General features: G+C 41.0%; 4 protein-coding genes across 4 annotated transcripts; 2 read left to right on the forward strand and 2 right to left on the reverse strand.

Moving 5' to 3' along the window:
- Window positions 1–3,391: 3,391 nt before the first annotated feature.
- EAF01_010752 (uncharacterized protein) lies at window positions 3,392–5,541 on the reverse strand (the record flags this gene model as incomplete). The annotated part of the gene is made up of 7 exons (XM_038919009.1): window positions 3,392–3,490; window positions 3,714–3,887; window positions 3,968–4,060; window positions 4,267–4,334; window positions 4,540–4,806; window positions 5,028–5,090; window positions 5,454–5,541. The coding sequence occupies 7 exons, from the start codon at window positions 5,539–5,541 to the stop codon at window positions 3,392–3,394; spliced, it is 852 nt and encodes a 283-aa protein (XP_038765712.1).
- Window positions 5,542–6,547: 1,006 nt separating this feature from the next.
- On the reverse strand, window positions 6,548–9,491 carry EAF01_010753 (uncharacterized protein). The gene is made up of 4 exons (XM_038919010.1): window positions 9,291–9,491; window positions 9,194–9,238; window positions 7,019–9,128; window positions 6,548–6,965 (listed from the first exon to the last, which is right to left on the reverse strand). Exons 1-4 carry the CDS (start codon window positions 9,316–9,318, stop codon window positions 6,659–6,661), a joined length of 2,490 nt encoding a protein of 829 aa, XP_038765713.1. The 5' UTR covers window positions 9,319–9,491; the 3' UTR covers window positions 6,548–6,658.
- Window positions 9,492–9,723: 232 nt separating this feature from the next.
- On the forward strand, window positions 9,724–11,310 carry EAF01_010754 (uncharacterized protein; the record flags this gene model as incomplete). Its single annotated transcript, XM_038919011.1, has 3 exons — window positions 9,724–10,391; window positions 10,443–10,794; window positions 10,840–11,310. The coding sequence occupies 3 exons, from the start codon at window positions 9,724–9,726 to the stop codon at window positions 11,308–11,310; spliced, it is 1,491 nt and encodes a 496-aa protein (XP_038765714.1).
- A 4,589-nt stretch (window positions 11,311–15,899) lies between these two features.
- Window positions 15,900–17,775, forward strand: EAF01_010755 (uncharacterized protein). Its single transcript, XM_038919012.1, has 4 exons — window positions 15,900–16,120; window positions 16,567–16,731; window positions 16,790–16,891; window positions 16,952–17,775. Exons 1-4 carry the CDS (start codon window positions 16,108–16,110, stop codon window positions 17,032–17,034), a joined length of 363 nt encoding a protein of 120 aa, XP_038765715.1. The 5' UTR covers window positions 15,900–16,107; the 3' UTR covers window positions 17,035–17,775.
- Window positions 17,776–18,335: the final 560 nt, after the last annotated feature.

Raw genomic sequence — 18,335 nt, forward strand, 5'->3', positions numbered from 1 at the left:
CTAAGATGGGAACAGAAACAAATCTGTTTTGAAGATCCTATGACCACCCCGCTTCTACGCTGTTTGGGTTTGTGCAGCATAAAGATTCAAGAAGCCCCTTCTGTCGATCAAGAAAAAGCAATCATAGAAGAGCTCAAGTGAAACAAACACTGAGCTACTCATCAGCCACTTACTCATCCTTCCTTAAGCCACTCTACCAAGTTTCATCGAACCTTAAATAATTTCTATCAATATGCCGTAAGGAGATCACACATCGTCCCAATGATGTGCGAAGGATCATGCATAAGTCGTGATGAGTACCTTCATTTCCTTCTTACAGTTTGCGTGTCACAACCTCGAGAACATTTCAGGGTCTTCCAAATATCGGCTTGAGATATACCAAGGCACAGGTTCAGGATCTCCCACAAAAGCAAATACCATCGCTATATTTAAGTTTTCCGGGGCAAGAAAGTATATCAGTTGAGTATCCATAGGTACGAAGGCGTCCACTTCGCTTACCCCCTTCATACATTTGCCATCGAACCGTATCTAGGGAAGATGTGTCGTTATCGTCTTTCTCGATTACAATATTACTATTTTCGTCAAGACTCTACTAGGAAAATATATTCTGGTTCATACAATCGCAGTACCTACATCTACTCGGCTTGTTCTTTACTCGCCTTTGGCATTGATTGACCTCGAAAGGTGTAAATCGCTACTTTCTGGAATACTCCGCTCCGCTACTACACACTACGATGACTCCAAGACACTAAACACTTCTATCCTTCGATCACTAATACATCAACTTTGCTTATAATCAAAGCATCTCAATTGAGATGGCCCCATACTAGGTAGCACTGTGCGGGATTGTTAGTGTTCGGCCCGCTCAGATTCTTTCCGCTTCCAGGTTACCATAGTTCGCTGTGGTGTGGCTAGTATGCATGTTCGATTCTCTGCAACAGAAACTATTTTCCTCTTCTATACAGATATTCACACTGTAACAGACCTCAAACATGACTCGTCTTTGAGGCCCTCGTGGACCTCGTGGACCTCAAGGACCAATATATATATCTTCATCAAACAACTATGTGAGAAAAAACTTTGATTATCGTTTCTGAATCATCTCTAACACCGTGCTGTTCAAAGCACCCCTTCACCATCTAACTCAATAGCGAAAGGAAGACAATTATTACACCAAGAGTTTTACCTACGTCCCCATGTACAATCATCTAACAAACTCGTTACCTTTTTATCCAAACCATTTCGATAACGATCATATATTCTCTTCTTCATCTAATAACCTCGCTTGGGGCTCTCGCCACCATAATCAGAGTTTGGCAGCATCATCGCAAACACACTCAAGACAATATGCAAGCAATCTGATGCAGAGAGGCATGAGCATTGAGTCTCCATCTACCATTCCCGCAAAGGCCGAGTACACCACTGCACATGCAAGCCTCACTGAACTAGTATATGTAGTAAGTGCACATGAGTAATAATTTATTTGCGGAAGAAAGTATTTATAAGTGGATACGAAAACGAAATTTGGTTACTACTCTGCGGAATTACAACTTGATTGATTCCTCGAGTAACTAATATACATTTATATCTGTATAGTTAACAAAATAGTTTTTGTTTTTACACACTAGCACTTCTTCTCGTTCTCGTCTTCTTTCCTTCAACTCTATATATATGCTATGACCCCTTCATCATCTTCTCAAAAGTCTTTGGAATTGGAGCGGACACATGTTATCCGATTCGGCCGAATCATCGTAGTTTCTCACGTCTAGAACCGGTCCATTTCTATAAATATATGTCTTAACGATAAAAATATGGAAAGTTTTCATACCGTTTGAACTCAAGTCTAGAGTTCGACGTAGCGATTTATTTTCTATACCAGATACTCATCTACTCCTTTACATAACTATTTCAGAGATGTTAGCCAGCACTTCTAATTCTTCAAGTTTTCATCGCCATTTTCCATCGTTTCGACCCTGGTTTATTCCAATTTAGCCGTCTCCACAATGCGAAACGATGTTGAAATTCTATCACAGCGGTGCACATTCGTATTCATCTAACGTGGACTGTATGTCTAAGATTCAGTCATGTAAAGTTGTCTTTCTCAAGTAGGCGAATTTCACATGTATTTCTTCATTCAAATTCTTGATGCGAGTGTCATCTTATATCTTCATTCGGCACGGTTCATGGCGATTCAGCGGATGCATCGTTTCTAGTGGTATCTTCGACTGTATCTCTTCTATCAGAACACATACATTATATTGACCAACAATCCAACATGCATTCCACACAAACGGCCTCAGTTCTACTTTTCTCCAGAAAGAAAAGTCAACCACTCTAGAATTCTATAGATTCCTCACCTCGACCAGTTTTCCTTACTAGATATCCCGGGACCCGATGTAACACTCTCAGTTGGCCTGTCATCGAGGAACCCTATTGGAGGTGCTGGTATACAATAATTTTAATCTAGTCTGATCTATTTTTGGTTAGTTAATCGGGGATCTGGGTGTTATATTCATAGATGGGAACGGAGGTGAAGAGAAGAGAGGAAAAGAGATAAAACGGAATGAGTAATACAACATCATTTCTAAGTCTCCCGACTTCTGAATAGCACTTGGATAGCTAGTCCTTGGTCGTATTCGAAATCAATATAGTAGAAGATTAAAAAAAGAGTTAGGAAAATACCACTCTTCACATCGAGTATCTCTCCGATCTGTCAGACCCAAACCCCTCGACAATTAGGATGAGGAAAATACAATTTACTTTATTGTTCAAGATTGTTGGATTGGTGTTCACTCGGGATATCTGTATGTGTACTTACTTGTAGTGGATCTTTGTGTCTAAACTCTTTTTCTCGTTCATTTGTAATGTTATCTTTGTAGCAAATAAAATATCACTCGCGTACATGTCGCATAGTAAAATTACATAGATCAGCAATAACATTGCAGAAATCAGCATTCGTCAATTAACCTACATTCTTTCAAATTACAAAGTATCAGCAGGAGAGTTCCAGGGAGCAGTAGGAAAACTAATCTAGATTTCGAATTTCAAATCAAGAAATCTACTTGCCTAATAAATAATCAAGTACTAACTTCCCAATCAACCAATCAACCTATGAATATCAAACTAACTCGGCCTCTCTTTCTTTACTTCCCCCCCCTTTCCTTAGCCCCTCTGCCCCTCTGCCCCTCTGCCTCTCCACCCCTCCACCCCTCCAAGCTCACAATTTGCATATACTTCACTTAACCATCACCACTCTCATTCCATATTATCACCATCCCATCTCCAATCTCATTTCCCAACCTCACCACCACCCACCACCCCTCAATCCATGAATCCACCATTCCATACCTTCAAATTCACAAACTTAAATTCGAACATACTGTAGGAAAAACTAAGACTCGTCCCCATCCTCATCTCCCGCACGATCAAAAGCAAATTGTTTGTTCTCTTTATTTTTCGCATCGATGAAGTTTGTGATGTATTGGGGAACCTATTTTGAGAGGAGGTAGTTTGTTAGCTTTATATTCTCCTCACCAATTCGTTCCTTCTTCTCTTCGTTTCTGCTTCTTTTCGGGCAAATCGGGTTGCGTTGCTCCTCTGTTTGCTCTTGATACCCTTATTCTCCTTCTCGTAGTGGTATAGTATTTATTCTTTCCTCTGATACAAAAATGAAAGAAAGAAAAACTACAAAAGAAAGAAACAACATCTCCTACCTCACTGATCTCACATTCTTCCCCCCTAATCGGCGTCCCATACACCGTATGCACGGGTACCACACCAGTCCATACCCGATTTTTCACTTCTTCATTTTTAAGATCGTGGCGGTCGTCGTGGGGGGGACCGCGACGGATTTTGGCCGAGGCGGTGTGTGGGGTTATGCGGAGGATCTGGGGGTGGGGTTGCGGTGTTAGAGGTTGTTAATGGGTTGATGGAGAGGGGAGGGAGGAGTAAGAAAAAAGAAACAAACTTGGGTAGTAGTCATTTCTGTTTTTGTAGGAGGAACACGAGTATTTTCCCATCGATCGGTAAGAACGGTGTTGGTTATTTTTTCCATTGCCCACTTGATTTTTGGGGATATGTTAGCAGTGTGGATGAGAATGGGAGAGTAGAGAGTTAGTTTGATTAGGAGGAGAATATAGAATTAGATTGATCAGGAGAGGAAGAGTTTAGCGAGATTTGTGGAATGATGCGTTAGGTGAATGAAGAGAGATATGGATGAAAGAGGGAATGAGAAATAAGAGGGAAAGGGTTAGGGAAAATACATACCAATTTCTCATCTACGTCTTCGACAACTTGACCATAGCCTTGTAGGATTGCACTGCGGTAATTGTAACCTGTGGGTTTGTTAGTCTTTATTTCTTTTAGCCTCCCTTTTCAACTTTGTTTTCTCGTCCTCTCTTCCTTCTATACTCCTCTCTTCATCTCTTCCCCTATCAAATACATTCATTCACTATTCCCTACATATCCCCAAAACCTCTTCATCCACTTCCCTCAAACAACCACAACTCCCTTTCATCTCCCCCAAAGAAAAAAACTCACTATGATTATTCGGCGTAAGCGCCAACACCAACCCATCTAAACAACTCGCCGCAACCGTCATCGGTAATCCTTCTTCCCCCTCACTCCCCCCTTCCTCAGATGCCTTCTTTCCCATCCTCATCAACCGACTACTCACATATCCATGCAAATACAAATTTGCACCTTCGTCAATGTTTTCCTCCGTGGGGTTTCGCGGGTCGTAGAGACCCATGAATCCTAACATGGGGAGAATGGCGGGGAAGGGATCATCAGGGGAGGGGGTGTGGACTTTATGAAGGTGGTTAGTGAGGAGTAGAGAAGGAGGGGAAGGGGGGGGGTTAAAGAGTGCGTGAATTTGACAGTGTAATAGAAGAAAAAGACCGTCCTCCCCTCGGAATCGGAACCAGCAAAAAGCTGGAGCACAAGAACAACCCTCAAAATTCAAAAATCACATCAACAATCCTCTTCCCCCCCAAAACATCAAAATCCCTCTTCAAACTCAAACTCACAAGAAACATGTAAAATAGGCGAACTATTGATAATAGAATGAATGGTGTGATGATCATATTTTGCTATTACGAGTGCGTTAGTAAATCTAATCGTTGTATATATGTACTTATGTATGTATGTATATATGACATCAATATGAAAGGAGATTGAGATAAAGGTTTGGGAAGCTTGAAGGGAGTAGAGAAGTGGATATGCGTGTGCATGTGGGAAACCCTGGATTCGGGCAAGAAGAGGGAGAGGATTGAAAGGAGTAGAAAGGAGCAGAAGGGGGGGATATTAACACCCAAACGATCCACAAACGATTCCAAAGCATCCCAAATCCAAAAAAATCTACCCAACAGACCCCAAATCCCCCCCCCCCCCCCCCCAAAAAAATAAAACCTCACAATAACCCGTAAAACACAAAAAAACAAAAAATAACATACCCCGCGCTCTATACCTCTGCACCGTATTACTCTGTGTCTTTGAATACATAGTCATTCCAGCTTCTGCTTCTGCTTCTGCGTTTGGCATATCTGCGTTTGATATTTTTGAAATATTCAAGATCTCTGAGACTTAGGGATCTCGGAATGAAAACACGAATTCGGATTTGGATTCTCGGGTGTTTAGCTTTTTCTTTTTTGGGATTTGAGGATTTGAGATTTTGAGGGTTGGAGATATCGGATTTTGGATTCGAGATATCAGGTATCAGGTATCAGATGCCAGATGCCAGATACCAGATATATCGACTCTCTTCTTTCTAATATGTGTGTGTGTGTGTGTGAAGGAAATGTAAATGTAAACAAAAGTAAGAAGGTAAAATACAACTAAAAAATCAATTCCTCTCAAAATCCTACGTATCAAATCCCGATTCCAAAACCGCACCTCTATATGTTCCCTCCCACCCAATCCTCTGACTCAACCCCCCTCCCCCATAAGCACACAATCCCAAATCACGTGTGCGGGGAGCTCCTTACCGCATCCAGAAAGTCCACGCGAGACCCGGCAGGAGTTTGCGATTACACATCACACATCACACATTGTTTTCGAATCTATCTATCACCCAATAGCATCCTGATGATTACATATGTACCTGTGTACGCTTGGTACCTGTACCTTTATAAGAATATCATTATGCAATACGGCGATACGGCAATGCCGATATGATGATTCTAGATGTGTGCAATGCGAACTTGAGTTTATTGATCGCAATGAGTTTCCCTGTTATGTGCACATGTAGATATGATACATACTCCGTGTGTACGCGAATTTAAACGTGATATTTTGTCATACCTAGTAGAAGGATCTTATATCTAGCTAGCTGGCTCAGCTCCGCTCAGCTAAGTTGAGCCCTACAATATCAATTGCATACGAGACTGTATCAAAGGAAAGCCAAGCAAAACAAAATGGAGATCCTCATAGTATCATATCATACTTTGGGTATCAACAGAAAGAAAAAAAAGTAATATTGGGTATCAAACCATGAGATCCAGACTCCCAAAAATCCCATTCCATTCTAATCCCAACCCACCCATTCATATCATCTCATATCATAACGAATCAAATCCCCCGCGAACGAATTCAGAGAGACGTGTTACATTACACCATCATTAGCTTCCTTTCCCTTTCTTCCCTACTCCCAAACCTCCATCTACGATTCCATATCCCAATCCCAAACATAAAATGTCCAGAAATGTTCTTCCCCATGAAACTCTCCTTCATCATGTGCAAAATCTAGACTTGCCTGCAATTCCTTTGCAAACCCCCAGATTTCATCCAGGGTATACCTACCACCATGTAAATCTTTCTGTAGACGACCCCAAAATTCTTCATCTTTTAAGCCTTGCTCTTCCTCGTATCTGTACTTTTCTTTGAAATGGTCATAGAATCTCTGTTTTTCATCATCAGGAACATCGCTAAATCTGGCTTCTCTTCGAGGTTGAGCAGGGACGGGTTTTCTATTAAAAGACTTAGAACAGTAGAATAGAGTACGAGGGAAATCTTAAATTACCTGTTGACACCTCGGGGAGGATCGTAATCGTCCGAGAATGGGTCATTCCGGCCATCGTTATTGCTTTGACTTCTTTGTGACGAGGCAGCGGAACGTTCTCGATTTACTTGTGAAATTTGTTGCACCGGTCTTCTCGATCTCTTCTTATTTTCTGCTTCCAGCTCTAGTCTGATTCTTTCAGCTTGTGGGAGTTTTCGGTACGCAATTCTCTCCATTTCAAGTTCAATCAGACTAGCTTTCTTTGGGCTGGCCATAATGGTTTTCTGCTGGGATGAGTTGAATTCTCTTATCTTTCGCTCTTGCTCCATCCTCTCAGTTTCCAACCTGGCGTCTTCTTCTTCCCGCACACGTCTGCTTTCTTGGGTCAATGCAAAATGTTTCTCAATTGCCTCCTCTCTACGGAGCTCAGCAAGCTTCACATGACATGCTTGTAACAATACATTTCGCAAACGAGTGCGAATTTCCTTCATTGGTTGCTTCGTCTGGCCGCAGTCCTCAGGCTGCGAATCCTTCGTCTGTTTGTTGAGCATATCGAACAGGTTGAGGATTACATTAGTGATCCGAATCACAGTTGTTAAAGCTTCGATTGACAACACCTGAAGGTTTCCATATGTGTAAATAGCGGTTCTCAAGAGTCTTAAGAATTCTCGAATAAGAACTATGTATATATCCTCCAAATATTTACGTCTCTTTCTTACATCAAGTTCAGTGGCGTCTTCCTCTAAAGGCTTTAACTTATTGTCTACCCTTTTATCCAGAAGTTTCAGAAATTGCTCGATATGCGAGTTGACTTCGATCTGCTTGGCATCGTTCTTCTCATTTATTGCTCGTTTGAGGATTCGATAAAGTTGTTTGAGCTTTTTCAAGTTTCGTTCCATATTCTTTCCAGATGCTGTTCCAAGGCCATGCTTCTCCAGAACTACTGGTATCCGTGTTCCCTTAGTTTCTCTACAACCGAACCGTTTTGAAATTGTTTCAATATCTGGAAGAAGTTTACGGTCAAAGACTCCAGTCCAGGCGACAAATTGTCGAGAAATTTCTTGATAATCTTCTTCCTCATCATCCGATTGGTCATCAAGTTCTTCTCCAGCCGCTTCACGTTGTTCTGGAACATTGGCGGCGGTTGCTACATTAGGTTCTTCTCTAACATTGGCCACTGCTCCCGGTTCCCCGTCACCTTCTCCGACCTTCTCTTCTCTGCCTCCCACTCGGCGCGAAGACTGAATTTTCTTGCTATGGAAACCATTTGCATGGTTGCTACTGATTGTCCTCGCAATATTCGCTCTTTGTTCATGCTGTTCTCGCGAAATTTGACCTTGTGATTCTGCCGGCGTTAAAGGCATAGCTATTTCTGTTATTCCATCGCCTCCATCATCTTCGTCGCCTTCGTTTTCTCTATTGTCTACATGCTCTCCATCATCGCTTTTCGTTTTCCGACCGCTTGCACGTCTGTCGTTGAGAGGGGCACCTACGTCAGGCTGTCCAGGTTCTTGGTCAACTGTGGAGTTACCATTTCCAATATCTTCCACGACAAGAAAATCTTCATCAAAATCTCCAGACTCATCAACAGGGCTCTTGTCAGGCTGACCCCGGCCTTTCTTTGGCTTCACACTATATTGCCTGGGTTTCGGGGTACCCTTCATCAATGAACTTTTACTTGCTCGCTTGGAACGCGCGGGTCGGATATCTTGCTCATCTTTCTCGGCATCGAAGTCAAAGACCCTTGGGTCATCATCTCGTTTGCGCTTTTGCGGAGAAGCACTTTGAAGTTGTGATATGTCTTGCGCGTCTCCCTTTTCTTTTTCCTTTGTTATTTGTTCTTTTCTAGGACGGCCCCTCTTTTTTTTCTCAGCTGGTGATGCTGGCTGAGCACTTTCGAGTTCTTTCGTCATATCTTCCGGCTCCAACCCGGATGGATCTTCATTATTCTCATTCAACTGCTTGTTCAGTGCATCTTGAACATCCTCGTCCGATTCCGGTGCTACCTGTACAGGTTGTCGAGCCTGCCTAGCGGATGGGGCATATTTTCTTGCAACTTTCATATCTACTTTTGGCGGCGGTCGATGTATTTTATTAAGAAAGTCCGCCGATGAGGCATCATCTGCTAGCGCTGTCATTGACGGGTAAAAGGTTAGATATGAGTACGTTTGTATAAATAGTGTCGGATGCACTTACCAGCTCTTGATCGCGTCGACTTTGAAACGCCACTTTTCGCCTCTGCTAATATCAGACAATTAGATAAAGTCGCGTAGTTATCATCAAATGCACTTACCAGCTTCTTGACGTCTGGTTTTTGGCATGGTTCCGAAGCTCCCTTGAGAAAGAAATTGATTGACCTTAATTGCGCGAATATTTGTGGTGGAGATCTTGAGAGTGTTGTGGTACGAGTCGAGAGACTTGCTCTCCAGGAGCTGTATTTGGAATTATTATAGAAAATCCATTCAAGTAGATGTGTCAATCAAACTTGTTGCGGCGCGTTCATGATAAAGTATTGAACAAACGATGTGGAAAATCTGATAAGCAACTGCAGAGCAACAAATAAATAATGTCTGCAATCTGAACCAATCAAAGAGCTCAGGACAAACAGGGATATAGCTCTTTGATTGATATCATAATGCTTCCCCCCATGGAAAAAAGATATCAAATAGAAACGCCTGAATTTATATCTTCACCACGTTAACTCTTGCCACGGAGCAAAATTGAAGATGGCTTCACAGCAAATACCAAAGTCGACTTCAGAGGCTTCTTCACCTCGAAGTTTACCGATTCTAGATTCATCACAGCCACATACTTTTATAAAGCCTGTAAAGAGAATTCATGAAGGTCACGATGTGCCCCACTTCCTCACATCAAAGGCCTATACCGATATTGGTGTGTTTATCATGCAACTCAATATTGCTATGTGTCCAAGGAAATCATCTGAAATAGGTGGAAGTCCTCAGACGTGGACACTGGATTCTCCCTTGGAATTATCAGAACCCGTGAAGAAATTACAAGAATTACTGCAAAATATTGATGCTATCATTGATGAAGCACCACCTGATACAGGACCAAGAAGATTTGGAAATGTTAGCTTTCGAAAATGGTACGATTTGCTGGAGACGAGAGCGAAAGACTTACTGAAGCAGTATTTACCGGCTGAGGTACTTCAATTTGGAGGTAGTTCTCCACATGATGAAGTATCGGCTTTGGATGAACTGACTTCTTATCTGCTGGGTGGATTTGGAAGTGCACAGAGACTGGATTATGGAACTGGCCATGAACTTAGCTTTTTGGCTTTCTTGGGATGTATTTGGAAGTTGGGTGGGTTCACAAAAACATCTTCAAATGGAGGCGAGTTGGAGAGAAGTATTGTTATGGGTATTATAGAGCCGTATGCTTTCTCCTCATTTCTATCGAGGCAATGTGCTAATATGACCATTAGTTACTTACGTGTAATCCGTCGTCTTATTCTCACATATACTCTAGAGCCAGCTGGATCTCATGGGGTATGGGGATTAGATGATCATTCATTCTTACCATACATCTTTGGATCTTCTCAATATTGTCCAGCTATTACCAATGATGAAGCTATGCCAGTTGAAGGATCTTTACCAGAATCTCCAAATCCAGGGGATGTCGCTAAGAAAATGACTGTTGATCGAGAAAGAAAGAACAATATGTATTTCTCTGCAATCGGTTTCATCAATGATGTTAAAACTGGAGCATTTTGGGAACACAGTCCAATACTTTTTGATATATCCGGAGTGCGATCAGGATGGGGAAAGATAAATAAGGTCAGTATTATTCTTGATACCTACAATCATTCTAATAAGGTTTAGGGAATGATCAAAATGTACAATGCAGAAGTACTTTCTAAATTTCCAGTGGTACAACATTTCCCGTTCGGATCATTATTTAGTTGGGATCAAGACCCTCATGCTGTATCAACGCCTCAAACAGTACACACAGCAAATCAACCTCAACCAACAGGTTCGGGCGGAACACCAAGCACCCGACCACCAGCACAAGAAGGTACAAGAGCACCATGGGCTACCCCTTCACAATCTCAAGGTATGCCGTCTACAGCTGCACCATGGGCAAATTCAGGAGCGCCTACTGGTATGCCTTCAACGAGAAGAATGATACCTCCGACATCTACAACAGCGTTCACAAGATCAACACCTCCGGCGGGTTCACTACCTCCGACGACAAGAACATCTTTTCCAAATAATTATGTACCTTCATCATCATCAAGCATACCAGATTCACATCCAGATGGTGGACCAACACGTGCACCACGGGCTAGATAAACAAGGAGAAGACGTTTTTGACGATCCAAAGAAGCCAAAAAAGGGGGTTACAATAAGTACCAATACGAACGAATGCCTAGTACAATACCCTTTTGGGAGTTTCGACTCGGTATCAGGTAGTCAGCTATACATAGAACTATGCAATAAAGGTTAACTTATTTATCAATGATTTGCTTCGAGAACGATTCATTCATTTTCCTCGAATCCATTTCATTCATTGCTTTAGGTGGGGATACATGTCAAACTATAAAATGGGGTTTGTGCATCATCCCGTGTGGTGGTGTCACGGTTCAATGCCAGTCAGTGTGACAGACGGATAGATGAATAGATAGCCTCGGCAGCTTATTTAGTGTCCGATGTACGAAGAACTAGGCTCGCTAGGCTGGGTATAATTTAATTATAGTAGTTATTGGTTTGATTTGATTTGATTTGATTTGATTTGATTGAACCCTGGGTGAGTTTGGGTTTGGGTTTGGGGATTAGGATAAGACATTGTGAAGGTGTAAATTTCGGGGATGGATGGGATGGGATGGGATGGGATGGATTTATTATTGTAAGGAAATTATTGGTTACTTGGTTGGTGGGAAAAGGAGATGAGAGAGGACGAAGGGATGGTTTTTGGGTTTGGGGTTTGAGGGTTGGATTTGGATCTGGATTGGGGTTGGGTTTGGGTTGAGATATATATAACTTATATGGATTTGGGTTTGGGTTTGGGTTTGGGTGGTGATTATTGAATGAATGAATTACTGACGTCGTGATGTTTATACACTACCTACAGTATAGAGTACTAGATAATTTCTATCTATCTATCTAGTAAGTCGGGTACCTAGGTAGGTATAAATTATCTAGTACCCTACATCTACTTGGAGTAGTTTCTCTCTATCTCTCGCGCAAACTAGCTGAACTATCTCACTCATATCTTTTCTTTCGCAAGAACCTCTCTTTCTTCTTTTCTTCTGATGAACACATACTGTATTCGAGTACCGGTATGTGTATATATATATATAATATACCCTGACTCCTAGGTAAGATAGGGTAGGTAGTTACAGGTGCAATACAAGTGGACAATGGACAAGATTACATAGTACGAAGTAGGTACATCATATATGGACGACGATCATATCTACATACCTGTATATATAAATACATCCTTGATCTCGAATTTGCGAATTTTCGAATCGGTCCCCGGGATACATATCGATATTGGAAGTGAGATTGGGAGTGGGATTTCGATGTGTGTGCATGTTTGATGTGGTGATATGATAATCTCCGATGTGATTCATTTCTGGAAGACTGCCCAGGTGGGTGTGAGAGATGGATGGGTAGAGTATGCAGCCCTTTTCGATGATGTGGAAGGGAGGGTCTCTTTGTTGAGATTTGCTTCTAATATCCTTCTATGGATTTGGGATGGGAAATCAGGAGGGAGATGGGCTTTGGAGATGTTGAAATTGAGGTATCTGGGTATTGGTAATTTGGTGTAGGTACATCGTAGATAGTATTGGGATTCGGATTTGATATGGATTATAGACTGGCAGATAGGTAGTAGGTGGGTATGAAACATTAATAATCATTTTATATAACCTTAAGCGTGGTTCGTCGGGGTCTTCATCTTAATGTTGGTGATTGATTTTTGGGAGGGTTGGAGGTTGGAGGTTGGAGATTGGAGATTGGAGATTGGAGATTGGAGATTGGGGCTTGGGGCTTGGGACTTGGAAGAGATTAGTAGGTAGGTAGGTAGGTAGGTAGTAATCATTGAGTTTTGGGTGAGTTATGGTTTATGAATTGGTTGAATGATTTGATATTGGATGGTGGTGGTATGATTGTTGGTTGAATGTAACGATTTGATATGGATGATGGATGTGAATGACATTTTTAGCTAGGTATAAGGTATTCAAGGGTATAGATTCTAGATTGGTCTTAAAGCTGAATAATATACCTACTTTGATAAAATTATAAGAGATATAACGTGATTTATCAGTGTGCGGGTCATATCAGTGTGCGGGTCATTTTCACCTCAATTCACTCTTTCAAACTCATATTATTCAACAACCATTGAATCAATTGATTAAAACTATGAAAATTATAATAATCTAGGATCTATTATATTATCTTGACAAGTTCTTGCATTATGTCCGGTCTTTCCGCATTTACTACAGCATCGACTAGAAGATGCTTCTTCATTAGAATTCCTCCCTTTTTGACGCTCGTCGCGTTGAATCTGAATATCAACCTCTTGCTGAGATAATATATCAAGAGCTTCTTGCCCAGTAAGTACTCCTCCTTGACGTAATTGGGTTTTTTTCGCGCGTCGACGCTTGCTTAATGCCTCATTTGCCTTTCGAAGTGTACGAATCTCTGCATTCAAAAGTGTATTCTCATGAGCTAATCTCTCTGTACCTTTAGCTAGAGCTAGTACAGTCTCAAATATAGGTGTAGGGGAGCTTGATTGATGTCGGGTTATTCGAGATTTCACTAAAATTGATTGAGAAAGAGCTTCAGTTGGGTTGTGAGGGGTTTGAGAGATCCATTGATCTAGATCGAAAGAGGGAGGGGGTAGGTGTACGAATTCGAATATCTAACTTCGAAAGTACGGCTTCAGGGTTAAATGGTATTAAACCTGTTCCTCGAAATCCTGATTTCATATTCTGAGAGATGATTGATTCTTTATATGCAGCTTTAAAAGCTATAAAGAATTCAACCTTCGAAATATGATTCATATGTGCCTTGATAAATCCATCAATTTGACCACCATATGAACGTTTCAGATTGCTAAAACAGCCCACATCAAGTGGTTGAGTTAAATGACTCGAATGCGGTGGTAGACTTAAGCATATAATATCGTTCTCTTTGCAATATGCTTGAAAAGCTCTTGATTCATGGCTTTCATGCCCGTCTAGTACCAACATTCGATACCTGCCCTTTCTTCGGTTCTTAGTGTGCTTGTCGAAGTGTTTCAACCATTCTAAACCTGTCTCATTGTTTGTCTATCCATTAGATATAGGTTTAATAGCCTAATCCGCAGGAAAATCGGTTTCGGTATACCAATTGGAAAGATGAACCTGTCCTTGAACCACTAGAAATGGGGGTATAGTTTCACCCTCCCCATTGCCACATATGATTGCTGTAGCCCATTCTCTATTGCCTGGTTGTATTGCCTTGCTTCTGCCATTCCGTTCAGCACTAGTTACTACCATTCCGGGGCATATTATACCCATCATAAAGCCCGTCTCATCGAAATTGTAGAAATCGCCATCCAAAATGCTGTATTTCGCTCGCATATTCGCAACCAATCGAAACCACTCTTTAATAAGCTTAGGATCTTCGCAGAGAGCTCTTTGAAAGTCATAAACACGACTAAAACGCGTCTTTAATTCGATTCGACGCTTTACGAATCGATGCGCCCAGAGCTTCCCAACGCGCTTTGCACCCCTCGATTCAAGAATATGATTCGCTATATCTTCTACATTTCTTAATTTAGGTGGAAATCCTCTCAAATCCATATCAATTATATATTCAGAAATGATATTCTGTTCTAGTTCTGAAAGATTATAAGATTTAGGTCGATATTCGGAACGGGAAGTAATACCATTAATTCTACGCTGTAGTGTTGTATTCGAGATATTATATATCTTTGCAACCTTTCGAATACTTGTTTTTTTGTCTTTTTGAATAGCTTCGATAGCGAGGAGTATACGGGCTTCTTGATTATTCGAATCCATTGTGGATTGTTGATAAAAACGCGTATTGAAAGAGAATAGAGTGAATTGAGGTGAAAATGACCCGCACACTGATATGACCCGCACACTGATAAATCACGTTATATACGAGTGTGAATTCTTTAGGTTAAGAGGTATAATCGATATATATATATATATAAACCAATAGGAATGTTAGATATTGAAGATTCACGTGATTCGAATGTCAAATAGAATAATGAACGTGATAAGAATACTATCTACCTAGTAACCTTAGGTATATATATTTCTTTGTTTCTTCTCTCTCTCTCTCTCTCTCTCTCTCTTTTCTTCTTTCTTCTCTTTCTCTCTACTTACGCTAGATGCGAACAACATCTTTGAATGGATGAATAGATGAATGAATGAATGACTGAATGACTGGACAAATGCGGCATGTGCACATGTATGTGTGTGTATGTAGTGCATGTGTCATTTATTAGAGTTATACCCAAATGAGGGATAAGGTTTAAGAATTCTTGGTCTGATCTTATCTTCAAATGAACCTCCAAAATGACCTCCAAGCTTTCCTTCCTATTGTATCTCTCTCCTGTGTATCTCTCAACAACAAAAACCGTCAAACCTCCTTTCCAATCATCAATTTTGATTCATTTTCATTCTTCTCTCCCTTTTTCATACATAATCTTTTCATCATCACTCAAATCACACATACACATTCACATTCACATTCACAAAATCAATCACTTGACTTGACTTTACTTTTCTTTCCTTTTCTTGACTTCACTTTACTTCAGGAGTTAGTTATCACGAGAGTAATAATCTCATCTCATTCCATCTCTCTCCCAAATTAAAACATCCAAACTCAATCAACTTCTTCTGATTCCCTCCCCTCCCCCCCCTCCCCTTCCCCAAAATCCATCAAAAAGTTCCAGAACACACATCCATCCACCCAAGTTATCAAATCTCTTCATAATTCTTTAAAATTGGATCTTCGCAAAAGGTCTCATTCTTCTTTCCGACAAACTCGTCGAACAGACCAAAATAATTTAAAATCACTCCATCCATACCAGGGGCTTTAATCCACTCCAAAAGAAAATCTATCAAAATGCCCGGCGTTCGTAAGTAAAATCATTTCCATATTCATCTTCTGCTTCGATTGTTTCTTCTTCCATTTCATTCATCTATTCTCTCCTTCATTCATTCTCTCCCTCTCCCTCTCCCTCTCTCTCTCTCTCTCTCTCTCTTGCTATTAAGACGACTTTATTGTTTGCTGGAATTTGCTTCATTTCTTTCTTCACTCTCATTTTCTATCTTTTCATCACACTCTTTCATCACCTGTTGTATTGTATTCAAATCAGCGAGTTCACTACCGTCGTTGTATTTATTTCTATTTACCTTGATTTACTTTAATCCTATCCATCACCTTAATCAACCACTTCTTTCAAAATGGGTATTTACTTCTCGCCATATCTCTTGTTTCCTATTTGCATCTCTATCTATCTGTTGATCTGTTTCTGCAATCTGATCATTTCCGTATCATAACTAACCACCCTTCCTACAATAGCACCAAAGGCATTCGAGACCATCAAGGCCAAGTTCAAGGCTCTCCTCAAGGGAAAGAAATCCAAGAAGGCTGAAGCTGAACCAACTGCCGATGCAACAAAGACCGATGCAGCTGCTCCAGCTACTGCAACCACTGTTACTGAGCCAGCTGCTGAAGGAACCGCACGTATGTTTACAACTCTCAGTCTCATCCTTTCTCACATGTACTAACATATCCCTTGCAGCAGAAGTAAATGCTACTGAACCAGCAACTGGTGAAACTCCAGCCCCAACTACCGCAGAAGCAGCTCCAGTTGTAGCCGAACTAGCCAAGACGACTGAAACTGGTGAGCCTCCATACATAATCGGAACCTTGGTGAAAGCTCATAGTACTGATACTTCAATAGCAGCACCCGAAGCTCCCAAGGTCGAAGAAATCAAGAATGAGCCTAGCGCACCAATCGTCGCTGCTACAGCTCCTCAACTTTAAATGATATCATCTTTCGATATTATCGACACGCCAGCATTATATATATATATATATATGATATATCATGCAAGCAAGATGAAACGCATTTAACCTACCTTTACCTTTGAATTACACGTATATTTGATTTCGAACTCGATACGGATGTGGGAGATACCCAAATACAATCTCTTTGATACCATGGTGAAGATGGTGTAAAGATCCATGTTGTAATGGCAGGAGATAAGACTGATGGTGAAGCTTTAGGTGATGGATAAATACAGACACCTCTTGATCATGTCTATCAAAGCATGGTTGAATTTCCGAAACAGAAGTCGTCAGAACAGGATAATAATGTGTTATCATGTTTCCTTTGTGTTTTTTCTTTACTCTTTTATGTCTATTCAAAGGTTTTCCTCGATGGTCTTTTTAGTTTTTTCAAAGTTGATTGAGTTGAAATTGATGAGATGTTTTTATCGACGAAAGCAGATATACATCTACTTGATTCATACAAGATTGATTAAGGAGAATGAGGAATGGATTAGATGTGGATTTCTCGATTTCTTTTTTTACTTTGTTTTATTGAATTATAGTATCTAATTGTACATGGACGGGCGCGTAAGCGGAACGAATGGTCATATACCCCCTGATACCCTAGGTACCTAGTTCTCGTTGTGGAGAGGAGAGAGAGGAGATGTGGGTTTGTCTATAGGAATGAGTTTATAAGAATCTTGATCTTGAAATGAAGAATGTCTCATTTTTGTGTGAATCGAAATAAGTGAGTGTGTTGAATTGGATATACGTGAAGCTGGTATGGAGAGGCTTATGAGGTTTGTATTTGATGGGATATGGTGAGTGAGTGATTAGTGGTAGCTGGATTGAGAGCGAGTTGGATATTGTATGTGAGTGAGAGCCATGAGGGATGTATGTGAGGGAAGGGTAAGAATAAGTGAGGTTTAAGGAGAAATAAGATGAAGTTAAAGAGGCTGAAATGCAAGGGGTCTGGAGATGGGGATCGGGCAATGTGTGTAAGATGGCACTTGGATTGATTATTGAGGAGGAGGATAGAGAGTATAGGAGAGCTATGTATTTGTTTGGTATGTGAGATTTGTATAGGCTGTGGGCTGTAGGATGTGAGAGGGTAGGTGGATAGATGATAAATGGAAATGGGAGATGGGAGATGGGAGAATGGGAGATGGTAGATATTTGAAATAGGATGGGTTAGGGAGGGGAATGGAGGGAAGGTAAAGAATGGGAGATAAGATTTATGGATTTATGGATTTATGGCTTATGGATTGGCGATAGACGAGGGAGGGTTGGTCAAC

This window comes from Botrytis porri (assembly GCF_014898465.1).
Source record: "Botrytis porri strain MUCL 3234 chromosome Unknown BPOR_017, whole genome shotgun sequence".
NCBI classification, from domain to species: domain Eukaryota; kingdom Fungi; phylum Ascomycota; class Leotiomycetes; order Helotiales; family Sclerotiniaceae; genus Botrytis; species Botrytis porri.

Bases quoted from the DNA above. Each gene is read 5' to 3' on its own strand.
- EAF01_010753 (XM_038919010.1), bottom strand. From the start codon at position 9,318: ATGCCAAAAACCAGACGTCAAGAAGCTG. The intron at 9,239-9,290 runs GTAAGTGCATTT...GTCTGATATTAG, and splicing joins AACCAGACGTCAAGAAGCTG to CAGAGGCGAAAAGTGGCGTT. The intron at 6,966-7,018 runs GTAATTTAAGAT...GTCTTTTAATAG, and splicing joins CCTCCCCGAGGTGTCAACAG to AAAACCCGTCCCTGCTCAAC.
- EAF01_010755 (XM_038919012.1), top strand. The intron at 16,732-16,789 runs GTATGTTTACAA...TATCCCTTGCAG, and splicing joins AGCTGCTGAAGGAACCGCAC to CAGAAGTAAATGCTACTGAA. The intron at 16,892-16,951 runs GTGAGCCTCCAT...ATACTTCAATAG, and splicing joins AGCCAAGACGACTGAAACTG to CAGCACCCGAAGCTCCCAAG.